The following is a 16,657-nucleotide window of genomic DNA, read 5'->3' on the forward strand; positions in this document are numbered from 1 at the left end:
GGACTGGCCGCGGGGCTGGCTGTGCACAGTGAAGTCTGAGTTCGCCTCTGCTGCGCCACGTCTCTGCTCTCGCGTTCCTCCTCCTCCTGCCGCCGCCACCCCTGCTGCATCCCGGCCCCGCCGCCAGTCCAGCCCCAGCGCAGCCCTGCCAGCCCCCGGGCACGTCTGAGAACTAGACACTAAGGGTAAGTCATCTCGGAGACAGAGAGAGAGAGTGAACCCGGAGGCTGGCCAAGTGCTCCCTGGGGTATTGGGAGATGGAGAGAACGCTAGCCGGAGACCCAGGAGTCTCGGGTTCAAGTCCCAACTTTGCCACCTGCTAACTGTGTGACTTTGAGCGAGCCCCTTCCCCTCCTGAGCCTGGAGTTTCACATCTACAAAAGAAGGGAGTTGTAATGACCCAGTAGGAAGAACAATGGACTCGGGTTCAAATCCCAACTTCGCCATTACCAGTTTAACTCTGGGCAAATCAATGCACCTCTGTGGGCCTCAGTTTCCCCTTTGTAAAGTCGGGGGGGGGGGCGAGCGTGGCTTAGGGGGCCTTTACGCACCCTTCCAGCTCTAAATCCTAAGACTAGGTGACCCCCAAATTTCTCCCAATGCTACATAGGTGAGGAGGGGTGGGGCACCACATAGTCTTGAAGCCCCTTGCTGGTGCCTTGTTCGAGTCTTTAGTTACAGATGCCACTCCCCTGCTCTCCTCCGGACCTGTCCCGGGGCGGGGGGGGGGTAGGGGGGAGATGGAGGGATGAAAGCAGCTCTACCTTATTTCTTGTGATGTGCATTAATCCCGGTGGTTTTGCGCTCTTCAGGGTCACCTCTCCTGCGGAGCGGGAGAGCTGAGTCCTAGCATCCTTAAGAAAGATGCACTGACCTGTCGCATTACTTTCTTTTATTGTAGGTCCTGCTCACCTTTTCCCTACGTCTCAGAAACCAACATGGTAACGTCCTTTCCTTTACCAATCTTCTATTTAATGTTATTAAAATTGAGCAAATGATTGTTATTGTTTTAGTCATCAGGCAGCTAATACTTACTGTTTTAAGACCAGACAGTATGGCTGCGTGGTTAGAGAGCTGGTCTTGGAGCCAGAAAGACCAACTGGCTTGTGTGACCCTAGGCGGGTCACAACCTGCCAGTGCTCTGGGCAGCTCTCTCTGAGACTCTCAGATGCAGAGAAAGTGCCAACTTTCATTGATAGAGGGAGTTTCCTCATGTAGGGAGTTCCCTGTATTATATTCCAGGTCCTGCCCCTGTCCCTTTAATGATCATAAATTTAGAACAAGGCAGGGTCTTAATAATAATCTTGTCCCACTCCTTCATTTTAAAGAGAAGGACACTGGAAGCTGGAGGCATTAATTGCCCTACCTGGGCTCCCACAAAGCTGGAATTTACCCCTCCGCCCTTCTGACCATCAATTTAGGGCTCTTTCCTCTACACTGCAGTAAATTGTTTGAAAAGAGGGTGAATAAAAACTTAAGTTTAGGACTATCCCTGCCTTTTGGATTCCCTCCTCACGGTGACCTCTTATCACCCCTCTTTCTTTTTCTTTCTTCCCTAACCTGCTTTGGTTGAGTGGAAGTACAGTTAGGGCCCAGAGGCAGTGATTTGGGTGGTTCCCCTGCTCCCCCAACACTCCCTTCCTTTTCTTTCTTTGTGTGTAAAAGTGAGCCCTCCCACAAGCCACCGACTTTGGAACCAGAGTCTGTACAGCTCATCATGGTCATGTGAGCTGATATTTTCCTCCCAGCTTCCTTTAATTTTTAGGCAAGTTTCTTCTGTTTCAACACAGTGGGTGGGGACTGACTTTTTCTAGCGTCGTAAGGGCTTCTGTCTCAGCCCCACTGGAGGGGCAGAAAATTCCTTGGTTTGCTTCCAAATTATATATTTTATGTATTTTGGGGGTTGCCTCATTTAGTGAAAACTGGTGAGACTAGTTCTGACTTTTTCTTTACCACCCTGCGTGTGACAACCAAGATTAACTCCAGAATTTTTAGAACTTGTCTTGTTGTGTTATTGAATTACTGTGTAAAAATCTCACCCCAATACTAATTTTACATATGTATACATGATTATATATATAATTTTATCCTATCTATCAATCTGTCTATCCAACTATCCATCCATCTACGCTATCCATCTGTCTGTCTATACACACTTCCTAATTAACAGGATCATAGACTTAAAGTCAGAAAGGACCTGGGAAGCCATTCTAGTCTGGCCTCCTCATTTTATGGATGTGAAAATTGGGGACCGGAGATGAGTGGTCACTTGCTCCAAGTTACATATATAGTAAATGCCTAAATGAAGATTTGAATCCAGATCCTTTGACTCTGATATAGCAGTGTGATAGAGAGTAGTGTCTAGAGAGCTGGCCTTGAAGCTGAAAAGATATGGGTTCAGGTCCTCCCTCAGACACCTACTGCCTGGGTGAATCCCATAACCTTTCAGTGTGCTATATACTTTTCTAAGACTGTAAGTTATGGAGAAATGCTGACCTACATTAGTAGAAGGAATCTTTTTATGTGGGAGTTTGCTATACTATTGAAATTCTAACTCCAATTGCTATTTCTGACTCTGGAGTTAATGCTTTTGCCAATGTGGCACCTTCCCCATTAAAAATAAAACAAACAAAATCCAAAACAAAACAACTCATGTTGTCCAGTGCAACAGAGAGGATTTTTATTTTTAAATTTGTAAAATGAGGTTTGGAATGGTTCTAACCATATCCCGTCTCATGGAGGTTCATCTTGATCTGTCGTAACGTTAAAACAGAATTCATTTTAGGTAACCTAAGGGGAAAAAAAAAGGCCAAGTGAACCTCATTTTCATGGTAGATTCCTTGATGTCGTATGGCCAGATAGAGATCCAGGTGAAGGTGTCCCAGTAGAGTATTTAATGCTTTCATTATTCTTGTTCCTGTTTCCCCACTTCAGCTGCCACAAAAGGCAAATCAGTTCTCTTGTTACTGTGAGTGGTTTTCCTTTGCCTTTTTCAATGAAAGATCTCTGTGAAATTACCTTGGCAATCCTTCCCGAGAGAGATAAGCTCCTTTTTCCGGAGATATCTGCTGGGGTGGTAACATGTGTGATGATTGACTGGGCACGAAGAATAATTCTCCACGCTGTAAAACTGCCTTTTACGTCTCTTATTTTTCAGTGGATGGTCCAAAGATTTTCAATCACTTGCTTTTAATTTTAGAGGTTCTCTATTCCCAACATGACAACTGATCCCGCATAACTTTAGAAATGGACACATTGGCCAGTTTCATGGGAAATAGCTCTGAGTATCTTAAGGTGATCAGTCATGCATTTATTGCCACAAGCATTTATTGATGCTTATGATAGTGTAAGGCATGGCTGGGTGCTGGCAGAACAAACATAAGATGAAGAAATTGCTATCCTCCAGGATCTTGCTTATCCCTGGAGGAGGATGTTAATAGTATTGTAATAACTTCTAGGCTTCAAGTCACTGCCCCCTTTGGCCTCATTTTTCAGATCTGGAAAGGCCCTCAAGGATCATCAGAAAACTCCTCTTGCTCCTGGGACCTTGCCTAAGGAGAGAGAAGAGTGTTAGAAATAGGCCTGGACTGGCCGCACCTGGGAACATCCTCAGTCTGATGGGGCCAAGCTCTTTCCCAGTTGCTCTGGGCCAAGGGCAGTAGAGCCCTGGAGGAAAGAGGGCAGTTGGCTCCAGCTTTTCGGGAAACATTTCATTACAGTGTTTTCTTTGGGTCTTTCCATCTTCATGTTAGTTTCCGTAGCCAGCTCACGTGGTAATATTGTCTTTGAATCCCTCAGGGAGATTTCCAGCTGTAGGCCAAAGGGAGCAACAGTGTTGCAGCAGCCTGGTGGTTTCTACAGCAGCCTCTTTGTTGATATAACCTGATCCCCAGGTTCTACATCTGTATACTCACAGATACACAGACAATATACACATTCACAAATGCTACATACACACAGTATATACAGGCATACTACATATTCATACAACATATACACTAGTTACATATATACATTATACACTATATACACACACATACAAACATACTTTTGTTGTTCAGTTATATCCATTTGGGGTTTTCTTAGCAGAGATACTGGAGTAGTTTGCCATTTCCTTCTCCTCGTCTTTACAGGTGAGGAAACTGATGCAAACAGGGCTAAGTGACATGCCCAGGGTCATACAGCTAGTAAGTATTTGAGATTATATTTGAACTCAAGTCTCCCTGACTCCAGGTCCAGTGTTCTATCTGCTATACCACCTAGGTGTCTCCATATATACATATTACACATGTGTCCGTCTCCCTCTCTGTATTTATTCATTCTCACACTGTATATACACTATATTTGAGTTATATAAACACAATATTGTATATATCCATACAACTTAATACACATTTAATATATGTATTCTCACACTGTACACATACCATATATAAGCTATATAAATACAATATGTATACACACAGCCCAATACATACACATTCAATATATACATGCTACATATTCACATAAGATATATATGTACATAAATTATATACACACACTATATATTTGCTCTCTCTCTATGTATACACCATACACACACACACACACACACACACACACACACACACATTTACACTTACACAATACACTGTTTTGAGAATTTTCAGAGTCCTTGCTCTTTAATGCCAATAAATGTCAGCAGGCAAAGCATGTGTTAAGCTTCTACTAAGTGCTTCATTAGCTAAAGAGAAGGGGACCACTACCTTGAGCTATTAAGTCTTCTTGAGTTTTCTTTCATTAAGTGATGAGGAGGAAAAGAAATTTTGAGATGATTTGCTTTAAGCTGCAAAAACAAACACCAAATATGGAACAAAATGGAGTTAGTTATGTCAATTGTTAACTGTTTTTAGCTCTTAAAAAAACCTCTTTTAACAACATTATGCATATACAACATACATTTACACATACTATATATGTACTGTATATAAACAGCTTACATATACTGGTACATATACACATTATCTATATACATATATACTCACAGGGATATGTATATACACACTTAAGTATTATATGTATACATACATATACATGCATACACTAAATATGTAAATATGTGCACATATGTAATGTGCATCTATATATGTTTGTTTCCTCATCTGTATAATGAGCAAGATGCACCACATGACTTTTAAGGTTGGTATTTTGGAAAATCCATCATCTCATCCCTTATCTATGGCTAGAGGACATGTGTCAATCACTTTAAAATTATATTTAAATATTCCAATTGGTCTGCCATTATTAAGAATCTAAAATTAGAACATCCTCTACTGATATTTAGGAAATAACCAAACCACTTACATTGATTCAGCACCTACTATATGCCAGACACTGTGGTAAGTACTGGGATACAAAGAAAGGCAAAATAACCTAAAAACCAAAACCAACCAAATGAAAAGCCCAATCCTTGAACTAGCCCCTGTTCTCAAAGAGCTCCCAGTCTACTGGTGGGAGGCAACATTCAAACAGCTTGTGTATCCAAAACAAATTGGAGTTAAGCAACAGAGTAGCCTCTGTTTAAGAAGCAGGGGAACATGTAATCCACTTGAGAGATGTCCTTCCAGTTCAGAAATTCTAGAATTCTAAGCTGCCCATCAAAATGGTTAAACTAATAGTTAAACTTGTGTTGCTTAAATTGGTAGGGAGCTTTATGTTTATGAAATGATTTTGTTTGGATCATCCTTTGGCTCATGGCCTATGAAAATTCATGAATCAAATGTTTCACATACAAGTGTTGGATTTTAATTAAAAAAATACTGCTTCCCCTCCTCCCAGTTTTATTGTTGCTTTTAAAAAATCGCAGTCAGTTCTGAATAACACCCCTTTCCCCATGGAATCTTACCTTTGAAGTATGAGAAAGAAGTCATATTAAGCAAAAGAAACCAACATACTGACTGTGTCCTCATGATATGGGCCTCATGAGACTGATCCTGTTCTGACTACAGTCCTTTCTTCAGAATTTAATTGCAGTGTGATGGAGACACACTTTAGAGGAAAGACATGGATGGGAGCAGCACAGGATAATGGAGGAATGCATGGGTTGCAATGTACATCTCTTAGGGAGTACTCACATTGATAAGTTAATACATTCGTTCAAGTGGCAAATAGGAATTAGGTTGAAAAATGAGGATTGCCTTTAAAAAAAAAAAGGCAAAAAGTTAAAAAAAAAAGCTTTTAACATTTCACATTGCACTTGTATATAGATATGTGTGTTTACACTTTTGTGTATTTGTTTTGAAGGGGGATTCACTTTTAATGTTTTACTATAAATTCCCTTAAAAACTAACTGTTTCACTCTGTAATTCTGAAACACAGGCAAAATTAAGTTGGATGAGGAGAAAATGACAAAGAGAAGATAGAGATAGAGATTTTCCATTATTAAATGGGAGGGAGATGGCCTTGGATCTAGCTTTGACTCTAACTAGCCTACTGTGTGACCTTATACAAGTCATTTATTAAGTCTTTGAGCCTCTGTGGATTCTTGAGGATATGTTGGGTTAGCTGATCTCTAAAGCACCTTTCTATTGAAAGATATTTTGATTTAAATTCTTATATTTTTCAAACATCTTTTCTTTTTAGATTTCTTTCATTTCCTTTCATACCCTCCCTTGTTCCCAAAAAGCCATCCTTTATCATAAAGACTAACAAAAGAAAAAAAATTGGCCAAACTAACCAATCTATTAGCCAAGTTAGATAAAATATAGTGTTTCATGCCTCTGCAAAAAAAAAAAAAAAAAAAAAAAAAAAAAAGAGGGAGCTATAATCTCATATCTCTTCTTCGGAGTCAGGCTCTGGGTCATTACAACTATGCATTCAGTTTTGATTTTGTTGTTTTTTGCATTTACATTATTTATTGTAAATACTGTGTTCCTGGTTCTTATTTCATTTTGCATCATTTCATATGTCTTCTTATGCTTCTCTGAATTCTTCCTATCTGTCAGCTCTTACAGCTCAGGAGCATTCTGTTCCATTCATACATACATACATTACCTTCCAGCCATTTTCCATCTGATAGCCATCTACATTTAGTTCTTTGCCACCTCAAAAAGTGTTAACATAAATATTTTATTGCCTATGGGACCCCTTTTTCCCCCCTCCTATCTTTGACCTCCTTGGGGCATATGCCTAGCAGTCAGATCTCTGGATAAAGGCTGTGGACATTTTAATCACTCAGCATAATTCCAAATTGATTTCTAGAATACTGGGACCTTTGACTAGTCCAGGGGTGGGGAACTTGGGACCTCAAGGCCTCTAGGTCCTCAAGTACAGCCCTTTGATTGAATCCAGATGTCACAGAACAAATATCCTTAATAAAAGGATTTTTTCTGTAAAACTTGGACTCAGTCAAAAAGTCACATCCAAGGACCTAAAAGGCCACAGGTTCCCCAGCCCTGGACTAGACTTTCGAATTTCTATCACCAGTTTTGCTTTGTGTGATTTCCTTCTCTGCATTTCCCACTGTCCACAGGACATTTCCATTTGGTTGCCTGACTGTCACCTCAAACCATTTGGATCCGAAGCAGATTTCGTTTTCTGCCTGCTCTGTCTCCCAGAGCAGCTCCTTTGGCCAGCTTGCTTCCAAGTTCATGGGCTTACGCATATCAACAGCGTAGCCTCTATTTAAGCGGTGGGGGAATGTGTGATCCAGTCGAGAGGTATCCTTCCAGGCTTAGAACATGAGTCATGTTCAATGCTGCCTTCTCTGTCATCCCATTCTCGTGGCATGTCACCAAATCCTACCATTTCTTCATTTAAAAAAAAGTATGTATATACATATACATATGCATATGCATACACATACACACATATACATATACATACACATACACATATACATATACATATACATATACATATACATATACATATACATAGACATATACATATACATATACCTCTCTGTATATTCAGCTAACATGCATTTATTTCCTTTCCCTCCCACCTTTACCACCCACGGGGGAAAAAGAAGATAAAACTCCTGTAACAAATATACATAGTTGAACAAAACAAATTTCCACATTGGCCATGCCCTAGATTTGGGTCTCGTTTGGCATTTATAGTTAATCTCTCCTCCAGGAGATGACAGCTTTCTTCCTCATTGATCCTCTGCAGTCGTGGTGGATTCACCTCTGCCCCTCCTGTCTCACTGATGCCAGCCTAGCCCTGGCTCTTATCCCCTCATATTTGGATTATCATAATAACTTACTAATGTGACTCTGAGCTAGTCACTTAATCTCTCTGGCCTGGTCTGTAAAGTGAGATGTTTGGATGTGATAACCTCTGAAGTCCTTTCGAGCTCTAGATGTACGACCATTTGTGATCCTGAGTTGTTTCATTCCCTTTACTTCTCCCCTCTTGGATTCCTTCTATGCACTTCAGGCAGACATCGCTTTTCTCACCTCACTGTTCAGCTCAGTAATTTAATGTGTGGACTACTGTAACATCAAGGTCAAATTCCTTTGGCCAACATCAAAGGCCCTCTGTGATATAGGTCCACTCTAGCCAACTTAGCTTTCTACTCCTCCATCGTCCTTCCATTGAGTCAGGCTGGCTTCTGAGTGCACCATTCGCCCAACTCTTCTCCCCACGCAGACCTTGCTTTTGCTCATTCATTTTTCCTGCCTTTATCTTCCCCTCTGCCCACTACAAGTTGAACCCATCCTTCAGGGTGTGGATGAAGTCCCAGTATCCCACTCAAACACAGCCAACCCCCCCCCCCCCCAGAATAGAGTGAACACTGAATTGGGAATCCATGGACACTCTAGGTTCTGGCCTGGCTAAACTATTAACTAATTCTACTATCCTTGTCAACTTGACTTATCCTGAGCCTCACTATCTTCATCTGCCAAGGGAAGGGAAGTGGACCAAGTGATTTCTGAGGCCTGGTCAGCTTTAACATCCTATGATTCTGAGAGGCAATAGGCTGGAGTGGACAGACTGCTGGACTTGGAGACAGGGAGACCTGGATTTAAATCTATCCTCAGATACTTACAAGCTCTGTGACCCTGGGGAAGTCATTTAGCCTCTGTGGCCTCAGTTTCCTTATTTGCAAAATGAGGGGTTGGGTTGTGCTCAGTGAAGGCCCCTGTGGTGGATGAAGCCAAGCCTTTCACTAAACTCTCTCACACCTCTAAGCTTAGCCTTTAATCTCATTGTTCCTCTCCAAGAAGAAATTGCAAGGGGGTACCATACTTTTTATGGGAGTGGAGTGCACCTGGTTTCTTTGGGAAATGTTGATGAAATTTACAGATTGTTGAACTTGGGGGGCCCTTCAAGACCTCATGTTTGTTTTAATGTTAACCACTTTTGATGTAAGGACTATTTAACATACATTTCCTGCCTTCCTAACTGGAGTATATGAATGTAACAACCTTTTTCTTAATGACCTACTATCACAGTTACAGGTAACAATTATGCCAGTTCATTGGGGAGCCAGTGAGTTCATTGGTTGGGTTATTGCCCTTACTCATTCTCTTTCTCTCATTCTCATGTCCCTGGGCATGTACTAAAATCCTCTCGAACTTGGTAGGACATGTATGGCAAAGCTTGTGGTCTTCCTCAAAAACCTTTGAAAATCCATACTCACTTGGTTCCATAATGAGAAATTTTTTCTCTGCAGAATGTAACCTCCTTGAAGACAGGGGCTTGTTCTATTTTTTTTTTAATTTTTATATATCCAATGAGTGACTATCTCTATGCCTTAAACCTTGGGACTTGGGGATAGGGATTGGACTTGAGTTTTCATTGGTAATTGGGAACTCCGTGAAGAGGAATTTTCTCTATCAATGCAGGAAGATACTTTCTTTACAACTTTCATTCCTAGAATTACCTAAAGCAGTTCCAGGTTAAGTGACTTCACCCAGAGTCACACAGTTAGCATGTGTCGGAGGTGAGATTTGAATCCATGTCTTTCTGACTTTTAGGCTGATTCTCTCTCTACCACACCACGCTGCCCTAAACATAATAGGTATTTAATAAATATTCATTGAATAGTAATTATGACTTATGTACCAAGGGACTCTTAAGATAAAGATTCTTCTGTATCTTCTGTATATTTAATGGCCAGAGGCATCCTCCTTTGACTAGAAGATGCTTGAAAACAACTTACCTTTTGAATGAATAAGAATTTGTCCTTATTTTGAATAAGTCCTTATTTTATGCCAACCACTGTACTAAGCAATGGAAATGCAAACAGAAAATTGAGATTGCCCCTGCCCTCAAAGAGCCCATACTATTAATTGGGGGAGAGAACATTCCAAGAAAATCCATCTGCGGGACAGATAAAAAAGCTCCATGTAGCTGCCCCCAGGATCCCCAGGGCAATGCCCTGGGATGCTTGAATTGTAAAAGGAGGTCTGGTGACTGTGGTGAGGGCCTTTGGGGTACAGAGGCAGGGCAGATGATCAAGCCCAGAGGACCTTAAGGGGCTGTAGTGGTCCTCCACATCACAGAGAAAGAATAACTTTATTCTCACCTCATCCAAGCTGTGAGCAGTTGAACGGCAAGGGGTGGAGGGTGCCCTTGGTGACAGCAGGTTTTCGTTAAAAAAGTCAGCCATCTTGAATGGATACTGGGACTGCTGACTTGGGGAGCGGACCATGGGAGATGGCACTTCCTGCTTTTGGATCTTTTGATACAACTAAAACAGAAATAAGTTTCAAGAAATTAGGTATTTTTTTAAAAGCTTTTATTTTGTGAATTGTTGCTTCTTGTTTCCAAAGGGGAGCCTGTTTTGAGGTACGTGGGGCTATTTATGCCTACACTAAATGGTCCCAGTCTCCTTTGCATCCAAATTGTCCACAGTCTACTCCCAATCAGCCTTTTCTGCTAACTCACTACTGTCCCACCCAAAGCCTGAGCTCTAGCAGAGCCAAGCTTCTTGCTGGGAATTTAGCAGAGTTTCTAGTTGGAGTGCTTTCCTCCCAGTCACCCTTTGACCATGAAAATCCAACCAGTCCTCCAGCGAGGGTGCCACCTCTGGTGTGGTGCACAGAAAAGCACGCTAACTTAAAAGACTGGGTTCAAATCTCAGCTTTGCTCCTTCTGCTGGGTGACCTTGGGGAAGTCATTAGATGTCCTGTGGGCTTCAGATTCCTCATCTACTAAATGAAAGGCTTTAGAGTAGGTGACTTCTAAGGTCTCTTCCTCTTTCTGAGTCTCTGATCCTATGATCTTCCTTTCCTGATTAGTGAGCCTGGAAGAGGCAGGCCTAGATTGGGAGCCATAGGGACATGGGCAAGTTAGCTCCCATCCCTTGGATTTAGGGTTTTTTTTTTCCCCTTATAAAATGAAGTAATTGGATGACTTCCCAGATTCTTCCCTGAATCATATGAAATCTCAGTCAGAAGTGATTTCAGCCTCATTTGTATATACCTTTCTTATCTCTGCAGAGTTTCTTAATCTGGGACTCATGAATTTGGAGCGCTTCATATTTTGATAACTGTATTTCAACATAATTAATTTCTTTTGTAGTCCCATGTATTTTATTATATGCATATGATGTAATTGTGAGAAGAGGTTCATAGGCTCCTCCAGACTGCCCAAGGGGTCCATAACATAGGAAAATGTAAGAAGCCATGCTTTAAGCTTTAAGATTTACATGGTGCTTCCCTCACAATGGTCCTTTGAGGTAAACTGAGCAAGGAAGCTCCATTATACAGATGAGGAACCTGACCCGCAGAGAGGGTAAATAGCTAGTAAGCCTGAGGTGGGTTTTGAACCTTTGTCTTCTGACTCCAAATCCAGTGATATCTCCAGTTTCTCTTACTTCTCTGTCCATGCTATGTTTTTAAAGTAAAGTAACAGACCCCAATACCTATAATTCAAGGCAATGTCTGTTAATATTTCACTACCTTATTATAAACTCCCTGAGAGCAAAGATTGCTGTTTGTACAACTCTGTGCCCCACAAGAAGTTTGAGCACAACACCTGAAACCTAGAAAGCGATGGAGAAATGTTTTTTTGAATGAGAGAATGAATTCTTAATGTTTAATTTCTCTCACTTTGCTGTTTCTTTGCTTTCAGGGTGTCAGTAGTTTCAAAGGGAAAAAAAAAATCTGTACTCTGTTGTAGGCACGCACCTGCCAGAAATAATTTTTATTAATTTATCCTTCTAAATTCAACTATTGTTGTGCTTGAGGGAGAAATGTCCAAACTGATGGTCTTCGCATACTTTCAGACATCTCTCCATGCAAGTGACTTCTTACTTTAAAAAAAAAATTCCTTGTGTTTTTTTCTTTCAATTCAATTCATTTTTCTCTTTTTCCCTCCACTTCCTTTTCCCAGTGGAAAAAGAGAACCCTTTAACAGCTCTGCATGGTCAAACAAAACAAGTTCTCACACTGGCCACGTTCGAAAATCATACAGGTCATTTTGAAGTCCCAATTGAGAGGGTTCTTGAATGAGGAATATTTTATAATCAGTATTCCAGAGGGCCTCAGTTTGTGTGACAGTTCAGTTAACCATTTAGTTTCATCCAACAGAATATTGGTTACTTTCAGCCAAATCCTGGAGAATTTTGAAACCACGTCCATCCTCCTTTGACCACTTACTTCAAGAAATGCACCTGGCCAAAGATGACCCAAAGATACTGAAGCAATTGAAAGGACTTCTTCCTTTTAACTGGATAATTACCCTAATTTGGTCTGGGCAGATCCATCTGGGACCCCAGGCCTTTTCCTTCCCTGTTTCTGTTTTGGTTACTTCAAAGAAGTCTTTTCTGGGCTGATTTTGATTGGGGAGAACTGGACATTGTTTCAGAATCAATAGTTTAACTGATAAGCGTTTCTCTTTCAGATTAGTCCCTTCAGGCTAGGATACTTTTAAAAGTGCTTCCTTAATGTATCCAAAAGGGACTGGGGTGGGGGCAGGGACAGGTTGTTATCTATCTCCCTTCTGTTGGAGGTATTTGTGAAACCGTCCCACATTCTTGAATAACAGGTGGTCGTTATCACTGGTTCCTCCCTGATTCAGCTGGCCCCTACCTGCAGAATGTGCATGCTACCAGTTTTCCCCAAAGCCTTACTCCAGAGCCCAGAGTCCTTTAAACTGACTGGGGAGAGAAGGATGGAAGGAGAGAAATTGCCACAGGTGAATTGCTCCTGAGGGCTGATCTGGCTAGAACAGTGAGAGCTTGAAGGTGGTGAAAGTAAAACGAGGTTGGAAAGGTAGACTGGAACCAGATGATTGAGGATGATAGGGTGTGGATTTTTTAATCCTAGTGGCTATATGGAGCCAAAGAAGGTTATTTAATCAGCAGAGTGGAATGGTTGGCCTGTGCCTCACTAGGAGGATTATTTGTAAAGGTGTATGAAGTAGGGTAGTATCAGGGAATGGAGAGTGAGAGACTGGCAGCATGGAGATCCATTAGTAAGTAATCCAGGCCTGATGGTAGTGTGGGTAGGGAGAGGGGGCAGATGTGAGAGATTGTGGACATGGCATTTGAAGAGACCTGGCAATTGATTGCTTATAGGGAGCTATGGAAGAATCAGAGCTAACTGTGAACTTTCCCACCTGGATGCCTGGGAGGTTGGGGGTGCTTTTAACAAAAATAGGGGAAGTGTGAAAGAGAAGTGTTTAAAGGCAAATTTGGTACCTTATTTGCATAAGTTGATTTTGAGATGCTGGTGGGATATGGGGAATGTCATGCATTCAGTAAACTATGAAATTAAGTAGAAAAAGGGACTAGTTTCTGTGGAAATGACTCAGTCTCCAGGTGCTGTGCAAACAAAAGTTGCACAACTAGGATTTGCTGCTCATTATGGGATGGCAATGAAGCCTCATATTAAAGGGGACACTGAAACTCAAAACCAGTTTTATTTCCTAGCCAGGTTTCCTATCCACAGAATGAAAAATGATGATTATAGATAATATGATTTTGAAGACACTTGAAGAAGGACTGGTTTTCAAGATATGTCAAGTAAAAAAAAAAGTACTATTACTAGGCAGGCAGAAGAAGAGATATTAACAATTATAAATCCATATACCTACTTATTATTCTTTATAAAATCTTTGAGAGTCACTGTGGCATAACTGGCCTGTTTTTTCCCCTCCCTTTCCCCCCTTTCCCTCCCTTTCCCCCCTTTCCCTCCCTTTATCTTCTTTCCCCCTCCCTTCTTTCCCTCTCCCTCTGTTTCTCCTCCCCCCTCCTCCATTTCCCATCCCTCATCCCTTTCCCTTCCATCCTCTCCCCTTCCCTTCTCCTTCCCTTTCCCTTCCTCTTTCCCTTTCATCCTCTCCCTTTCCTTTCTCCTTCTCCTTCCCTTTCCCTCCCATCCTCTCCCCTCCCCTTCTTCCCTTCCATCTTGTCCCCTTCCTTTCTCCTTCCCTTCCCATCCTCTCCTCTTCCCTTCTTCTTCCCCTTCCCTTCTCTCCCCCCTCCCCCCATCCTCTCCTCTCCCTTTGTCTTCTGATGCCAGTAATGTCACAGATCCAGTCCCTATCCCAACAACATTTTTTATGAAAATGGTCTCTGCCTGCCTGCCTGTTCTGAAAGGCTCCTTAATGAAATCTGAGAAGGGAATAGGCAGGCTTTCTCAGGCACTTTTCTATAGCAAGTTTCAGCCCCTCCATCACACAGCTTGAGAGCTAGAATGAATGTGGTAATAAGATCCTGCCAGGGCTGTTCTTGGTGAATTGGCTCAGTAGAATATTCACTCTTAAAGGCTTTCTTCTACAGAGGTGCCTCCCATGAGTATGTTAAGGTCGTGCAAGATTCCACGTCAGACCTAACCATAGAAAAAGGTTTGCACAAGAATTCACCAAGTTGCCAGCTTCAGGGGAGGCATAAACCAGGGGGGCACAAACTCTGAACAGTTCTTTACCATTGCGATTGCCCATGGACAAGTTCCCTAACCTTCCTCTGCCTTGGTTTTCTCGTCTGTTCAATGGGAATAAGAATCCTCACAGTCCTCACTGGGTTGTCCTGAGGATCACACGAAGTCATATTTGAAAAGCTTGTAGACGTCAGAGCTTTATATAAATGTCAGCACTTCTCATTTGTACATGCGATTTACTCTTAAGAGCTACCTGAATGAATAAAGGCCATTGTTCTAAGTACTCTAATAAGTGCTGCTATTTACATGGCCTTAAGTGCCTAGGAGGTCAAGCTGTGCCAATTGACATAATACATTTTTTTATCCATTAGGCAAGGAAAATAGAATGAGTAGGATGAAAATTTTTATTTCAAAGTAAAATTATAATCTTTTTGCATAAATTAATGCTCTGGTCCTTGTGGTGTTAAGGTTTGCAAAGTCAATAAGTATGTTGTCTCTTCTGAGCCTCATAGCAACCCTTTGGGGATTATTTCCATTTTGCAGATGAGGAAACAGGGTCTCCGAGAAATGAAATGATTAGTCCGTGGTCGCACAGCTAATGTCTTGTAATGTTAATGGGGTGATGGTGGTGGTAGTGGTAAGATCTTCCCTGCCCATTAATAGGCCTCATGTGGAGCCCATTGGGGGAAGCTTGCTTGTAGGAAGGCTTGCACACCTTTTGTTAATAAGCTAATTAGGCAATGAGTTAGGTTGTGATGCCTTCTGGTTCTGAGCCTATTTGCTGTAAGAGTATATATTGTGAGAGGTGAGCTTTTGCTTCAAGGGCTTGCTTATGAGAGAGACTATTGTGATTCTGTGGTTGAGACTCTGAGTGGCTGTATGTTAAGAGCTCCCCAACTCCTCAGAGGTAAAGGCTCTTTCAATTCAGTGGTGGATGTAAAGCTTTGATTCAGGCAGTAGAGCCCTGTCTGTTGGTCTTTATTTCTCTTTGTATTTTTTCTATGTAATTAAAGAAGATCATTAACCCCTTTTAAGCTGCCTTCCTTAGTAAAGCAGATCTAAGAACCTGCACTGGCAGCCGTCCTGGGTAGGCCAGTGTGGTTTCTGTTACACATCTGAGACAGGTTTTGAACACAGGTTTCCCTGAATCCAAATGCTTTCCTCCAGCCACGGCACCATGTTGTTTAGTTAATTACTATTCTAGAGCAGAGCCTGGAAAGGGGGAGATACAAGAAAGTATATCTGGATGGGGCAGAGAAGAGGAGGGAAGGAAGGCTTCTGAGCAAGGGAGATGGGCCAGGATGTCTGAACAGCAAGGAATGGATCAACCAGGGCCGGGTGAGGACCAAAGGCAGAGACAGAGAGGGCTATTGACCCAGGGCTATCCCTATTTGTCTGATTTCTTAGAAGAGCGAATTCCAAATTTGACATCAAAAATATGTATTTAGATACAAAAGAAAACATGACTCTGATTGATACCTCTCTTCACTGCTGATAAAGGAAATCAATACATTTGGGAGTTTGTTGACACCCTGGTGTGGATGGACTGGTGTCATTGAACTAGAACAATGCTGGTCAGGTTCACTGACCTAGAGCTGAAAGAGTCCTCAAAGGCTATCTAGTCCAACTCTTTTGTTTTACAGATGGGGAAACTGAGGCCCAGTGAGGTCAAGGGACTTGCTCAAGGACACTCACATAGGCAGTTCAGTTTGAACCCAGGTTCTGACTCCAGAGACCATGTGCTTTTTATAGTACCATGCTGCCTTGTCAGGGTCTATTGAGCAACTGACATTCATCCTCAGCCCAATTTAGCAACGAAGGGGCCAGAGGGATGTGTC

General features: G+C 41.9%; 1 protein-coding gene across 1 annotated transcript in view; it reads left to right on the forward strand.

The window, feature by feature from the left end:
• ANXA5 (annexin A5) overlaps window positions 1-16,657 on the forward strand; it is a 53,756-nt gene continuing 37,099 nt past the window's right edge. The window contains exons 1-2 of the mRNA XM_036765422.1: window positions 1-185; window positions 902-941. Of these exons, the coding sequence (XP_036621317.1) occupies window positions 939-941 (3 nt within the window). The 5' untranslated portion in view covers window positions 1-185; window positions 902-938. The remainder of the gene's footprint in view (window positions 186-901; window positions 942-16,657) is intronic.

The sequence above is a fragment of the Trichosurus vulpecula genome, chromosome 6, assembly GCF_011100635.1.
Source record: "Trichosurus vulpecula isolate mTriVul1 chromosome 6, mTriVul1.pri, whole genome shotgun sequence".
NCBI lineage: Eukaryota > Metazoa > Chordata > Mammalia > Diprotodontia > Phalangeridae > Trichosurus > Trichosurus vulpecula.